The 15,259-nt window shown below is 47.0% G+C and overlaps 1 protein-coding gene across 1 annotated transcript in view; it reads right to left on the minus strand.

Annotated features, from left to right (window-relative positions):
* Positions 1-15,259, minus strand: part of kmt2ca (lysine (K)-specific methyltransferase 2Ca) — a 149,859-nt gene that overhangs the window by 50,815 nt on the left and 83,785 nt on the right. Inside the window, exons 14-23 of the mRNA XM_064334063.1 lie at positions 13,980-14,072; positions 12,638-13,566; positions 9,480-9,599; positions 6,649-6,765; positions 5,858-5,959; positions 5,254-5,358; positions 2,819-3,000; positions 2,016-2,180; positions 1,515-1,624; positions 351-434 (exon numbers count right to left, since the gene is read on the minus strand). Of these exons, the coding sequence (XP_064190133.1) occupies positions 351-434; positions 1,515-1,624; positions 2,016-2,180; positions 2,819-3,000; positions 5,254-5,358; positions 5,858-5,959; positions 6,649-6,765; positions 9,480-9,599; positions 12,638-13,566; positions 13,980-14,072 (2,007 nt within the window). The remainder of the gene's footprint in view (positions 1-350; positions 435-1,514; positions 1,625-2,015; positions 2,181-2,818; positions 3,001-5,253; positions 5,359-5,857; positions 5,960-6,648; positions 6,766-9,479; positions 9,600-12,637; positions 13,567-13,979; positions 14,073-15,259) is intronic.

Genomic DNA, 15,259 nt, shown 5'->3' on the forward strand with positions numbered 1-15,259 from the left:
AATTCTTGACAATGGTTTAAAAACCAGAGATATAAATAATCTCATCACTGTTCCTATCAACATTAAGATGTTCAGATGGTAAAAAAAAGACTGCAAAAACTAAGCGCTCGGATCAGATTTGCAGCAGACAGCTGTGGATATTTTACACACTGTGAAAATCAGTTAGGAAGTGAATAGTGAAGATCCAAGGCAATTTAGAACACAGTACAGGCAAGAGTGAGTTTGCCCAGAACTACATGCGAGAGGAATGGTAAAATACTGAATACGCTAACAGAGGTTACTAGCATTAAATTGGTAAAATGTCCGAAAGAGCTGTGCATCATTATATACGAACTAGAACATGGAATTACCTGGCTCTTTTGCTTTTGTCACAATCTGTGCTGTGATTGGTGGGTCGTTGCTGTCGGTTTCTGGCGCCGTTGTTGCTGCCATAACTGGGATTATGAAAACACTGTGTTACAGTACGCTTACTGAGTCTCTATAGTAACAGGAACTGTTCTTTCAGTGAACCACCACCTTAAAGCCATCCTCATATTTGTACGTATGCAGAATTAAATAAAACCTCATCCACCCCCACTTCGAAGCATAAAATCCCTTAAGAGGGTTTCTATTAAGATAGCAAAGGGCTGCTGGTTCTTCCTCCAAATTGAAATCACAGAAACAACATTAGGTTTGTTTCTTTCCATTAAAGCGAGCCCAAGTTTTCAGCAGTCCGTTAATGAACACGTTTTTGCTTTTCCAGAAACCAATTCCACATTTATGACGACAAGTAATGTCCCTCCGTCAGTTTCGCAGAGATTATGGCTGCATCTACTGTCAGTTTCACACAGATTACATTACTCAAGTTGGAGAAAAGCTTCATAAAAGCACCACAGCATTATTTATATGCTTTTAAAATCATTTTACCCAGGGACAACTTACACCGCATATATTTGACATACAATCCATTTACACTGCTGGATATTTACTGAGGCCACTGAGCTAGCTTGCTAGCTTTAGCGTTACACCTTCACGCAAGGGTATAACAGCAGTGCAGTAGCCCCTCACCCACCCCGCCTCCCAGCGTTCCGGTCGCACATTCAGTTTGTTAAGCACCGTCCCAGTTTTACGTGCACTCTACACTGAGGTAAACGAGTACACAGCACTTCCAATGGAAGGGTGGAGTCTCTGCTCTTCCTCAATTGTCCCCTGTGTAATGATGATCGCCTACTGCATGGCTGAATCACTCTCTTTGGATTACCGACAGCAACAGTTATCCAGAGCAAAAAACGAAAGGCGTAGGTGATCTACACTTCAAACTTTTACATGAAAATAATCGATGACTTTTGAAGAATGTCTCATTTATTTAAAATGTTCTTATGACTTTATTGGCATTTCAATTTTTAGTTTAAGTAAAGATTAATAGGCAAATACTATATGGACATACCCACTTAAGTAAAGTCCAAAAGAGTAAAACACATTTGTACCCATGCAGAATAAAAAGTTCAAGCCTTAAACATGGCCTCCAGTCTTACCCTGTGAAGGGGTGGTGTGGGTGCGACACATAGTACAGTCAAAGGCATTGTCAGCCGCGTTTTCCACCTCTTCGTCCGTGTTCAGGTTTTGGCAGGAGGCATGGATCCACCTGGGGGACACGCATATACACACGCACACGCGCACACACACACACACACACGCACGCACGCACAGGCACACACACGCAAGGGGAAATATGGATGTAGATCAGATCTTGACTGAAATTCACAACAGTGGGCCATTATCGCATCCACTTAAGGGTACTATGGTTACCAGTCCACCATAAACCACATCACACTCCAGTGCATACATGGCAGATAGAGAACTGCAGAATTGGAATCAGAAGGATTAGGGAAGGGGTCGGGGAAAAATTACAGTCAAAAAGCAGAGGGTTTCGAACTGTTGCGCAATTCAACACGTATCTGAAATAGAGCGTCGCTGACATCGCTCTCTGCAGTACGGTGAGGGGCGGGGCCAGGACTCGGTGGAGCCACGCCTACCTGTCACACTGCCGGCACTGCACGATGAGCTCGTCCTCCTGGTAGTTGCGGAGGCAGACCGGGCAGGCGGCCAGGCTGGCGCAGGGGGCACACTGTGTGTAATTATTCTGCCACTCGCAGCGCAGGCCAGGCGTGGTGGCACCACAGTTAGTGCAGGACACACACCTGCAGAGGGACCAGATCAATTAAACACATGTGGGCAGGAACATACAAGCACGTGGAGGAACACACCCGCACGCACACACACACACGCACACACGCGCACGCACGCACGCACGCACACACACACACACACGCATGCACACACTTGAATTCGTATACGCGCACATATGCAGAGAGACGTGTACAGACAGTCTGGACACAGACATATGCTTACAGACAATCCTGCGTGTACACACACAAACTCAGACACACACTATAAGACCCCTGCTAGCCCAAAGGCCCTCCGATGCTCCTGCTCTGGTCATGCTGAGTTAGCCTGAGTTATAACAAAAGAGGGCACCATTTCAACAGCACCGGCTTTTCATTCACACTTTCCCCATTGACACATCCCACAGAAACAGGAGCTTTATTTAATCTGAGATTATATCAGACATCTCTCCCACACACACACACACAAAAACAGATACACAGTTAAATAAATAAAGCGTCTGTTGCGGGGGGGGGGGGGGGGCGTTGGATTTGCGAGAACAGCAGGGGCAGGAAATGGTACCGCACCCCAACCTCAGGGCTAAAAGACGAGTGATGAGACAGGGATAGGGTCAACTCAGGACCATGGACGGGGAGAGAGGGTGGGGTCACACCATTTGCACTTCCAGCCACCCTTGGGGACGGTCTGCAGGGGCGGGTCCAGGCAGTAAGTGTGGTAGCTGATGTCACAGTCGTCGCACAGGAGCAGTCGTCCCGGGTCAGTGGCCTGGCCGCACGCCTCGCACACCGTGCACTCCAGGCAGCGCCAGCCTCTGCTCAGCACCACCTTGGTGATCTGGGTCAAAGGTCAAAGGTTGGGGGTCAATGCAGTACAACGCAATTTACACAAAAGTTGCCTTGCCTTCAGTCACAATGGAAACAAATGATGACATGATCCCTCAAGCTGCTGAGACAAAGCCCACGAGGTACGTCGACAAATTGCAGCATCATTTTCCATGAAACGTAGGGCCTACAGCGGTGTGTTTGGTTTGGAACTACGTAAGCCTTCAACTTTCATTTCCACCAAAACTTTCAAAGTGGCTTGTGACCACAAGCCCAAATCTCCTGTGAAACCACTTCTCATTTAAGGTGAAAGATTAGAAATTTGTTATTAACTGAACGTTCTACCGTTGACGTGCGTTCAAGACGGCGAGCGTTAGCAAACGTTCGCGAACATATTCATACCCAATCAAACTTTTTTATGGTCGCCACGAACATTAGCTAATGTTCCCTAACAGTATGAAAAGGTAGTGCTCCGCGAACAAGAATGACTGCTGACAGGAAAGACATCGAACGATCAAAGGTTGCCTGTTTCATCCCGAAACTCATCACATTGAGGGATGACTTCCTCGGCATATCGCTCAGTTCTGCAGACCTCTTCATTAGCTGCACGACACGACAGTACGGAGTTTACTCCTATAATATCTGGCATGTCAGGACCACTATCAGTGAAGTCCCCTAATATCGTGGAAGCCACTGCAAAAAATGACCGTCCGTTTAGTCGCATCCGTCTTTATAAAAAATGCGTTGGTGGCAAACTAAATGGAATGTTCATTTAAAATCGTTCGACATTAACCGTTCGCCGCAAACTTAGTTTGGCACGAACGCACGTCTGATGTAACAATCACACGCTGGAAATTGAAAGCAATGGTGTTCTTAGAATTTAAAAAAAAAACATTCCAAAACTGAAAAAAATTAAGCAAGGAAAGCGCCCTAAAAAGCCGAGCTCCAAAGTCAGCACATCAGCAATTTCATTACAAGTTCCTAAATAACGCTGTTTTTAATAACCCAAATACCGCAGCATTTAACAACAGCCGAAGACACAGTGAGCAGCGCCATAAAGACACGGAGGCTGAGGGATGTCAAACCTATCGCTAACGATCGCTACGCCGCGCCGCCCGAAAAGCGCTGACTGCCGAGCTCCAATTAGCCTTTTATGAGCTCGCAGGAGTAAGTCATCTCCAGCGGAACACAATCTTCCACATCCATTAGCCTCCATCACCGCGCATTAAAACGTCTTAAAAATTAACTGCGCTATTTGCCGTCAATTAGCACCGACGGTTCTGATTGGCTCGAGCGATTGCAGGCAAATGAGCTCTTTTCGGGTGCCGAGCGGAGAGTGAAGTCCTGACTTGCGGGGGGGGGGGCATTCTGAGAGAATGGGGGGAGACAGGGGAAGTAAGATTTTTCCATGAGCTTTTTCACTAAGCCGGTTCGAACTTGGCATCCCGTCATGATTTCAGGCTGTACGCTGAAACCTCAAATTCGTTTAAAACCAACCAAGCTCTCACACACCACAAACCCTTTCTTAAATCTGAATGACAATGTTTAGATTGTCCCCCAAAATACTTTCCGTGGGTCGGGAAAGCATGACGCCACACAGACGGCCGGGAATCATAAAAAGATTATGCCGTGCGGCAAGGGCCAGCTGCGTTCCACCCGGGGATGCACTATCGCTCGGCAACCAATCACACGGGAACAGTTCCTTCTTTCAGCCTGGCCTTCCAAAAAAAAAAAGCTACCTGTAAACGCGCTTCAAAAAAAGTCTTCCCACAAACCCCAGGGCCGCTCAACGAGGCCTCTTAGCATTGGTTAACGGTAATAGGCCCGGGGCGAACAATAAGGATCGCATGTAGCGCTTTGGCTCAGCTTCAGCGAGATACAGCGTGGTCACGGTACGCCTGTAAATCCGCTTACGTTTCGCACATCAGATAAAACCCACAATAAGAGTTAACACAGGCCTCAATGCCATGACATGACACAGCACATTAAATTAAAGGGGAAAAGCAGGATTAACATAATAAAGGTTTTGGAACAATTATACAACATCAGATGGAAGAAGTAAAATCCGTATTGGGGCAATTGCCTTCTGTATCTGCAGTTAGAATTTCTGTATCAACTCACATGCATATCACATTAAAAGCATTTTAATGTAAAAGTAACAGGTGCTCTAATCCAGACTGACATTTAAACCTCTATTTTAAACATTTGCACAGCCTCTTCCCCACTGCGTTGTTGTGGAGTGAAAGGGGACGCGGGACACACTCACCTTTATGTTGACGCAGAAGGGGTGGTAGCACTGTCCACACTGGGAGCAGGCCAACAGCCTACCCTCCGCGCCCTGCCCGAAACTCCCGCAGACCACGCACATGTCCTGGGACACAAGCGGGACACACAAGGTCAGTGGCGTCAGGCAGAAAAGCAGGGGCGCGCAGTCCTCGTATTCACACAGGGCAGAAATAAGGAGGCGGTTCAGAAGGTCACGTGACTAATGCCTCCAACACGGCGAGGCTTAAAAGCCTCACGGCATGCTGGGATTTACCGCACTCCTCACAGGGCCAGCGGAGACGGGAGGAGGTCGCGACCCCTGAAGGGGCGCGGGCTGTAACTGTGCTAAGGAAGGGCTCCTTCGCGCTCGAAACTGACCCGCTGGTTCGGAATGTCAAAGCGCAGCTTTCACAAGCCGGGCCAGTCACTGCAGCGTACTCCGCAGGTTTGGGAGAGCGCAGGCGAGCCTGAGCCCCGAACACCGCAGCCGGCGCAGGCGTACCGCGGGTGACCCGAGGAGGCCATTCAATGCGAACGGATGAAGCCCTCCCACCCCTGGCAACGCGGCCAACTGCGCCAATCGCCTGCAGGGCGGAGCCACCCACCTGTCTGAGGGTGAAGCTGTCGGAGCTGGAAAACAGGACCACGGTGTTGTGCATGGCATTCTCCTCCTCCTCTTTCACCGCGAACGTCTCCGCCAAGCCCGGCTAAACATTGTTAAACAAACAAAAAAAACAAAAACAAACCGCATTGGTGAGGGGCCAGCCCAGGGGGTGAGGCTTCCTGCGCAAGTTTTCCCAGTTTCTCATAACACAGAGAGTCCACCCCACTCCGCCCCACAGGAACGGCATTTCCCCAAATCTCACGGCATGGAGCAGAACCTCACGTACAGCTAATCCTTGGGGTCCCAGAAGGCAGATGAACTATACTGATATATATCAGGTTAACTACCGCCCATACAAACATACATTATCATAACCCAACGGTCTATAAACACTGATCTGTGCCGGCCATATTGTTTTACAGTTGAACAAGAAATTGAATTCCTGGCCTCTGAAATGGAAAAAGCAAGTGTTAGTCAGCAAAACATTGGATTGCTTATTTGCTAAGGAAAGGAACCTTCCAGGGGAATGGCTTGCATTCCTTTCTAAGTCATCTATTCACACATCCAAACATCCACCGAGTCAATGCAGACCCAGGTAACATTCTCTACCGCTTCCAGTCTACCACCTGCAGTGTACAAGCCTAGCTTCTTCATTACTGCGTCACATTATCACGCGCACCACGGCAGGCAGTTGGGTCTGACTGGGACGCTATCACGAGACGGTATGATTTATGCAGCGGTGCGCGGCGTGTTTAGATCTCACAGCCAGAGGCGACGTGTGACCACACCTACCCCCGGAGTGACGGCGGGGCAGATTTCGCCCTTCAGCTTTGAGCGCCCCCTCCCTCCTCTCCCCGAGAGACTGGCCCCCCTGGGCCGCCTCCGTCCGGGAAAGGCCGATCCTCGACCCTGGAAAAAGAGAAGGCGTCTCATTGGTCGAGCTGAATTGGAAACACCATCCACAGAGGATGTAAAAAAGAGCAGGTATGGAAAATAGTTGGGGAGTTTGGGGTGGGGAGGGGAGGGGTGGAGGTCAGGGATTTGGAGGGTAATCTCTACATCCTTTCTAGAACCCTCCCCACCCAGCTCAATGACTGCCTAAGGGACATATGTCTTAATTATAGCAAAGTCCCACCCAGATTAAACGTTCACCAGGCACTTCTCAAATACCCTAAAGCACAGACCCTCCCTGACATGTTTACAGATGTCGGTGATACGCATCTCCAACAGAAAGCAAAGTCAGCCCTCATCAGTCCTACTGAAGGCCCAGTTTACTCAAACAGTTTTCGTACACATGACCTACTTACTTTCTGATTTCTGAAATCTAAGCATATTTGATACCTCTGTTATACTCAGGACAAAGTACTAGTGCATTTTCTGAAGATAAGGTGGGGAGGTGGCTTAATGTATCATATACCAAAGCAATAAAGGCATAATTCTCTCAAGGAAGACATCTTTTTTTTCCTTGTCAGAAACCATTTCAATTACTGTGAAGACTCAAGGTTTGAGGTTCTGGAGGAAGTAATTTATTTGCGCCAAGTCAAATACACCAGTCGGGACTGATATCCTGCACACATAATGATAATATATGAGCCGCTGGCAGCTCACTTGGTAAAAGTGCATGAGTGAGCACCACGGTCTCAGATGGAATCAGGCCCACGCCAGTGCTGACTGTGGCCGGCAGCCACACAGGTGCAGTGCACACTCAACTCTGCATCACCCAAGGGAAATACGTGAGGGATTTAGCTGGTGGGGATAGCAGTGTTCATTGCTCAAGTGACTCCTACTGGCCATCTGAGTGCCCGATTGCCCTCTGCACACACGTATGATTAGGTCTCCTCAGGCCTCGCTCTGTGCATGTGCGGCTTGTGGCTATGGTGTGAAAAGATGTGTGTTTTGGAAAACCATGAGAAGTCCTCACTCTCCTGAGCCAGCAGGAGTATATGCATCGCATTGTGAGGTTACCAGTTGGTCGGCACCAACACGACGTGGATTCGACCCAAGGCTCATCCATGCACTGTAGTGTAGTGTCTTGACCAAATGAGTCACCCAGCAGCCATGTATTTCATCTTATTTTAATTTGTATTTCAGGGTTGTTTCAACTTTTTCTGCAAAGCTGTGCAATCACTGGGAAAAAAAAATGCCAAATAGGAACACTTGCATTTATAGATTGCTTGGTAATGAGATTCCTGCAAGATCACAATCTTGTAAAAAAGTATTCTCCCTTCAATGTACACACCTCAATTACCACCTTCCTTTACATCCCCTTTGGCTTTGCAAAGGTGAAAGGAAAGGGAAGAAGGAAAGGAAATATATTATTCAGTCTGTTTTTAACCCTTACAGCTATAAAATCCACAAATATGGGATTAGAATGCTCTTAAATGAACAGTCTAATGCTGATGTAACGATCACTGTTGGTAACTGAAAGAAATTGAGTTCTAGAACACTGACAAAATTTTGAAGAAAAAAACATTACAAAAAACGTACTCTTAGAAAGATTAAAAGATGAATTGATGTAGATGTGGCGAACAGGACATTAAACAGGTCAGTCTCCCCCTTTTTATATAATGACAGTGGTAAGGATCATAGATAGGTTATCCTGGATCAGCCTCTACCTTTTATTGAAATAAGAGCTAGAATATATAAGGTCAGACCCTTCTGCTCCCCAAACACAACCGAACGCAGGCCAATTACGGCAGCCGTAATTAACAAAGGCAATGATGTCAGCTTCAGCAAAGTCCACGGCTGTTCCGCCGCTAAGGTCAGTCTTGTGCTGCTAAAATCTTGGGATGGTGTCTAATATGTACAGAACAATTCTGCTGTGTATCAGAACTAAAACACCCCCCCCCCCAAACACACCTTCTTTAGTCATCGCTGGCAGTGACTCATTTGCAAGTAGCTTGTAGTTAGTAACAGTTGAAAAACTGGAAGGGGGGGGGGGGGAGGCAAAACTGAGGAGCGAAGCAGGCCTTTCAAGCGCATGCAGACCACAAGCTTAGAGGGGGAAAACCTCACAGAATGGCCTCATCAGACAGCGTGATTATTCTCACTGTTGAGATGCTGAGCTTTGCGATTGATGCACGGGTTCACACAAAGGGCAGAGCTTTCATTTCATTTCACACCAAAAGGTTGTTTCCAAAAGATATCGCAAAGATCATTTTGGCCCAAATGAGCAACTGGGGTGTCTGGGGTTTTTACTATCAGAACAGACTGCAGAATCTTTTTGATCTGATAGATGCTGCAGCACCTTCTGTATAACAGGGCAAGCAACGGATCTCAAACTCATTTAAATCGTTTCCTCGCAGGTAACGGTCTCTCGCATGGCCGCATAACAATGTTGCAGTTCCTGTGGGTCAGGCCACAACTGAACCTTCCAATATGGTGGCGTGCAAATTTCCGGTTCAGACTACGGGATCCTCGGCAAGACCAGAACACTACCACCCAGGGACAGCCCAGTCCTGGCGGGAACGAATCCCATAACCAAAGAGATATGTGGCATGCTCCCTGAACATCTGGCTTTGGGGAGACAAGATTGACAGATGATGCCCCTTTGGCCCTCCTACTGGTGCGGGAGGGGGGTGGAGAAGGAGGGGGGGGAGCTGTACTTGGTGCAAATCAATTACCACTTTAACGGTCCAGAGGGGCGGGGTCAATGGCTGCCTGTTCTTGGGCGTCTCCCACCCGTCTGAGTGGTCGGGGGACCAAGAGGGTGAACTCACAGCACTACGGTCACTCCATGCTCCCTACAGTGCAGCGGATGAGAGAAGGGCGACAAAAATAACAATAAAATGACACTGTAACAAATAGAAAGTCAGCAAAAAATGGAAATAAATAAATGAATACATAAATAAATAAATAAGCCCATAGGCGGAAAATGATCTGATCTGAATAAAAAAAAGTTTATGACAAATGCATCCTAATAAGAAATGTGATTAAATATTTCTGGCATATATGAAAATTTTATTTTTATTTTACTGGTATATATTCAGATATAATAATTGTGTGTGTGTGTGTGGATCTCATTACAATTCATGGATCTTCAGGCCAGTTACAAGAGCAAGGGCAAGGCTTAATGACACATCGATAAAACAAGGATAATTATGTCTCCATGACAGCACACTGGTATAAAAGGTACACGGAGCTTCAAACTGACATGGGTCATATGGCCCGCTTGATAAGCTAATCTCAGCTAGACCATGTAATTGGACACAGAGGAGCAATTACTGGGAGGCAAGAATCAGGAGGCTGTGTCTTCACACCATAAGCAATATACAACATGGTTTGATTTTCCCTCTCCTCCCATTTGCTCATGTGTACATTTGTCCCAAACATACATTTTTAATGTCGTGCATTTAATGAAAAGTGTTGCAAAACATGCCCGTGAGCGCAGGACAGTTTAGAGTAAAAGGGGAGGAAAACACAAGAACATGAGACAAACATTTAATCAGTGAGAGGGGGGGGAGTAGTTGTTGAGAAGAGAAACAGGAAAGAATGTAAATGAGAATGGCTAAGTCGACGGTCAGCAGATCTTCATGCGTGTGAGCGAGTGGCTCAGGCGTTAAGTTAAGAGTACGGTGGGTCAGGTTGGTGAAACCAAGCCGAATCACGGCACAATTTAAAAGGGCGGAAAAACATTTAAAGTGAAATGCTGAGAGGGACACGCCCAAATGGTTTGCTACGATGTCTTGATGGAACACTGCCATTGGGTAGAATATGTCACCTCTGCCACAAGCTAATGAATGCATCCACGGGTTAAACTGACCAAGACCACTGACACACCATAAAGAAGACCTCAGACACACCATAACAAAAACCTCAGAAACACCATACCTAAGACCTTAGACACACCATACACAAGACCTCAGAAGCACCATAACCAAGCCCTCAGACACAACAAACTCAAGACTGTATACCAATTCAAGAAAGCATAGAAAGCCCAATCCAGAAACAGAAAGACATTTTTTCTAGCACCCTGATGCATGACAAAGTATAGCGCCAGTCACATGAAACAACCTCAGACTTGCGCTGTTGCCCATCCAGCCAGCTTTCATACGGATATTGGTTTTGAACCAGTTTGGAGCTTAATACTCAGCAAAAAAACTGACTAGGCATATCTGTAATACCCTCCACATCTTATTTGCATATGAACAATATTGAACATCTGCAAACAAGTAAAGCCTTTCTATCCTCTTATGACCCAAAAGACTGACAGTGGGAAATGGGACTTCACCAACGGCCTCTCTTGAAATCATGTGACCTGCTTGCCGTTACTTCAGTCCAGGAAACGGGCTGTTAACAAACAGGAAAGCATGCAGTACCAAGCCCAGTGAAGCTGGAGCCCTGGGAGCACATCACGCATCCTGGATGGTCCTTAAACTCCTTCAGATTAATTGGGTTTGACTGAATGAGCCGTTGATTAAACGCTGATCTGACCTCGAATTTAAGAGTCGCTGGTTTTAAGTCCTTAATAAATGCATGGTCAGAGGCCATATTTGTGATACAAAGAAATGAAAGTGGTCTATTCAGAAACTCTCAGTCCATGTCCAAAAATGTATTGACTAGTCAGTGGCCCCAACTGAGTGTAACTAATTCTTTCATTAATTGCTATATCACCTGCAACAGCAATTTAATATCTCAATCAAGCTGAATATGAATCTATATTTCTAATTACGGTGAACATTATCAACAAAAACCCCATAATTTACACCAATCATAAAAACATCAATCTCACAACACCTTTCTTTGACAGAGGGCTAACAGCATGCACCTATCAGGTGGCATGTAATCCGGATACGTACTGAGAAGAAGGGCTAAAACCTGGATCAAAATGATCTGAGCAGTGCTGAAGAGTGAAGCACATAGTGTGCCCTGAGTGTCGGGGTCAGTAGGCCCCGCTGGAGCCATTCTGGCACAACGGCTGGGTGAAATCAGAGAAGGACACATGTCTGTTCCCTGTCCTCTCTAAGGACAGGGGTGCCCAGCCTGGCACCAGAACCCACCTTTTTACCCTTTCTGTGGCAACAGAATGTTCATCGCCCTTTAACTTGCCCAACACCCACATTAAAGAGCAGCATAAAACCATTAGAAAGCAACTTGCGACATAGGCACACTCACATAACATAACACCCCCCCCCCCCCCAAACAAGAAAAACAACTGATGTCTGCAGAATTCCACTTTCTACAGTCAAAGCAATAAAAAGGAGCATGAAAATCTCTACTTGCAACTACAGGAACATTTGACATTTTCTAAAGAAATGTTAGGACATCGGGGAAGCTGGACATCTGGGCATCTTAAATGTGCAATGAGGGAAAACAATTCAATTTCCTGAGAGTCTGGCTTTCCTGTGTGTTCCCAAATTATCTGAATGTTGTTAAGAGGCACATCTTAAATACATGAAGGGTGGGGGAGGTGGGGGGGATGTTCTCTTTGCAAGCTTGCAGTGGGGGAATTCTGATTCTCGTTTCTCACAGCTAGGCGAACGCTCATCCAAACTAAACACCTCGAAGACAAACTTGATCCCCACCCACCCAGTCTCCCAGTCCACCAGTGCTGCCCCCATCAAACCCCTGGCACCAGAACCGGCCTACCCGCTCTTGGGTTCCACAGTGCAACCAAGCCGGAATCTTTCCAAATTAATTAAAATGCGCTCGGCATGAAAACAATTCTTTTTTTTTTTAAACAAAAAAAAAGAGTGCTGTCACACCAAGAGGCTCTGTGAGATGGCAAACACTGAGCTGGGAACGTCTCCAAGCTCAAAGTGCCTGATGGCCAGAGGCCTACCTGCTTAACCCTGGGCCTCCCCGGAGAGAACTTCCTCTTGGAGATGGCTGGCTTTCCCATGCCGATCTTTGGCGTCACTGGAATGAAGGCGGTTGCCAGGGTGGGCGGCGTTGGGGCTGCCTCCTTGGGTGAGGAACCGACTGAAAGGGGCGATTGGCCGGGCCCGGCTGAACCCCCGGATGAAGTTTCGGGGGTCCGCATCGGCTCCCCGTCATCCCCTGTCGGCGAGCCGAGTTCACACAAGCTGTGCTCGCTTGCGGAGGTGGTGTCCATCTCCACCTGCGAGGTGGAGTCCATCTCTAGCTGGGAGGTGGAGTCCATCTCCACCTGCGAGGTGGAGTCCATCTCTAGCTGGGAGGTGGAGTCCATCTCCACCTGCGAGGTGGTGTCCATCTCCACCTGCGAGGTGGAGTCCATCTCTAGCTGGGAGGTGGAGTCCATCTCAACCAGGGGCGTGGTGTCCATCTCTGCTGGGGGCGTGGTTTCCATCTCTACTTGGGCACTGGTACCAACAAACCCCGGCTGTCCTCCTTCCTGCAGAACCCCAACCTGTTGCCCCTCCCCCTCACCCTCCCCCTCCCCCTCCAGGCCCGTCCTGCTAAACTCCTCCCCTTTCTCCAATGAGAGAGACACCTCCATGGACCCCTCCAGGTTTGCCATTGGCTCTTGGGTGCTTTCTTTGGTTGGCGAGAACACCTCTCCGGGGCTGGCCGCCATCAGCTTGGACCCCGCCTCTTCGACAGGGATGTCTGCCGACTCTTTCGTCGCTCCGACGCTGTCTGCCACCTCCATCACCCCGGCCACGAGGACTGCTGGTGTACCCTGAGCAGACTGCCCAAGCTCGTCCACTGAACCCGGCACCAGCTGGGGTGATGCCGGACGCTCGGTCACCGTGACGGTCACTTGGATTTCCTGTGCTGGATCCAGGGCTACAAAGACAAGGGTGGGGGGGGGGGGCACAGTACAAGACATTCATATTTAACAAGCGGAAAAATGGCCCCAAAAAACCACATCAAAAATATAACAAACACCCACTCTAAATTTTATCTTCTGTTACTTAAAGAAGGCACAGAGCGGGTGAGTGGGGCCAGAGAGAGAGAGAGAATACAAGAGAGAGACAGACTGGCCATTGTAATAGGGAAGTTCTTTGCCACTCAAACAGAAATAGTAGGTGTTCTACCTGGCTTTTATCTGCAAACGTAAGTGTGCATTGATCTATTACATGCACCAATCCCAAAGGTCACCTTCCCTCCTCCCCATCTGTTTTTATAATCCGTTACTGTTTGAGTGGCTTAAGTTTTTCCGAGCAATGGCTGTTTTCTGGTTCTGGAGTCCGCCATACCTGACAGGGTATCTCTCCGTTCCTCACTGGCAGAAGCTGTGTTAAAACCACTGCCCCCCTGCGGTGCATCGCCGTTGTCCACACTTCCAGGGTCTTTGGAACAAATGGAAAGAAAAACCGAAAGTTGAGACAATGCATCCTTAGCTATCGGGATGCACACCAACCATTCTAGCTCCCAATCCAGGTTTTGCATCAGACTGTATTTCATTATTACAAAAGCCAATTTTAATGTATTCTAAGGATTTCATTTTATTGGTTTTATTTTCAAAAGGCCTACAGGTTTGAGAGCCAACAATTAAATATAATAATGCCCACTCCACACTTCTGACACTTGAGGACCAACAGTATTCTCCATCGCACCATGAACCCAACTTTTCAGCAAAATATGCACAACGGATTGTTCAAATAATAATGTGTTTTTCCCTTCAAACGGAATACAGGAACTCTAGCATGACATGGCTCAGTCAAACTGCAACAAACAGATTAGCAACAAAAATAAACAATGGAAATTATTGGTCAACCTGGTGTTCCATGCTGGTCTCATTAACATAAGTACTTGGAGATTCACCCTCTTGCATGAGGTTCATGATCCCATGTTACAAGTGGTCACATAATGCAATTATGGCATGAAAAGAGACAACAAAAAGTTTGCCTCAAACAGAAAACCTAACCTAAACTTTTTTTAGTGGATGGAGCATGAGAGTAATCTTAGAGACTGCAAATAATTACACGAATGAACGAATACAAATGACAACACTGTACAGAGAAGCTTTGGGAAAATATATAAGCGTGCACGGTGTCAGTAATTCTACATTTCAATTTCTTTGTGCAAAAACACTGATTTTATAGTGGCATACTGCATATGTATTGCCTCTGACCATCTCTGTTTAATAAGGATATGAATATACTTTACGTCCCACGTATACATGCACTTACAAAACATGTGCAACATGGTAAAATTTGAAAGCCATTTGACAGCTTAGAAAAATTCACACAGATTCCACTATCTTATAACTGCAGCAGAAATCGCACCAGAAGTCCATTTTTGTTGTATTTATTAATTCATTTTTGGTTCCTCAATTAAAAAAAATATATGACTCCAAACTGCCAAACTTAGAACACGGTCTTAAAAAAGACTTTCTCCTCTTCATCCTCCACCCCCTCTCCACTGAGGTAGAGAGAGCAGTACGATACGCCACATATCCAGGAAAGGGATTACCATGACAACAAGCTCTTCCTCTCTTCACCCGCTCATTAGACACAGCTGACAGTTCCAGGCA

This window comes from Anguilla rostrata, chromosome 4 (genome assembly GCF_018555375.3).
Source record: "Anguilla rostrata isolate EN2019 chromosome 4, ASM1855537v3, whole genome shotgun sequence".
Lineage (NCBI taxonomy): Eukaryota > Metazoa > Chordata > Actinopteri > Anguilliformes > Anguillidae > Anguilla > Anguilla rostrata.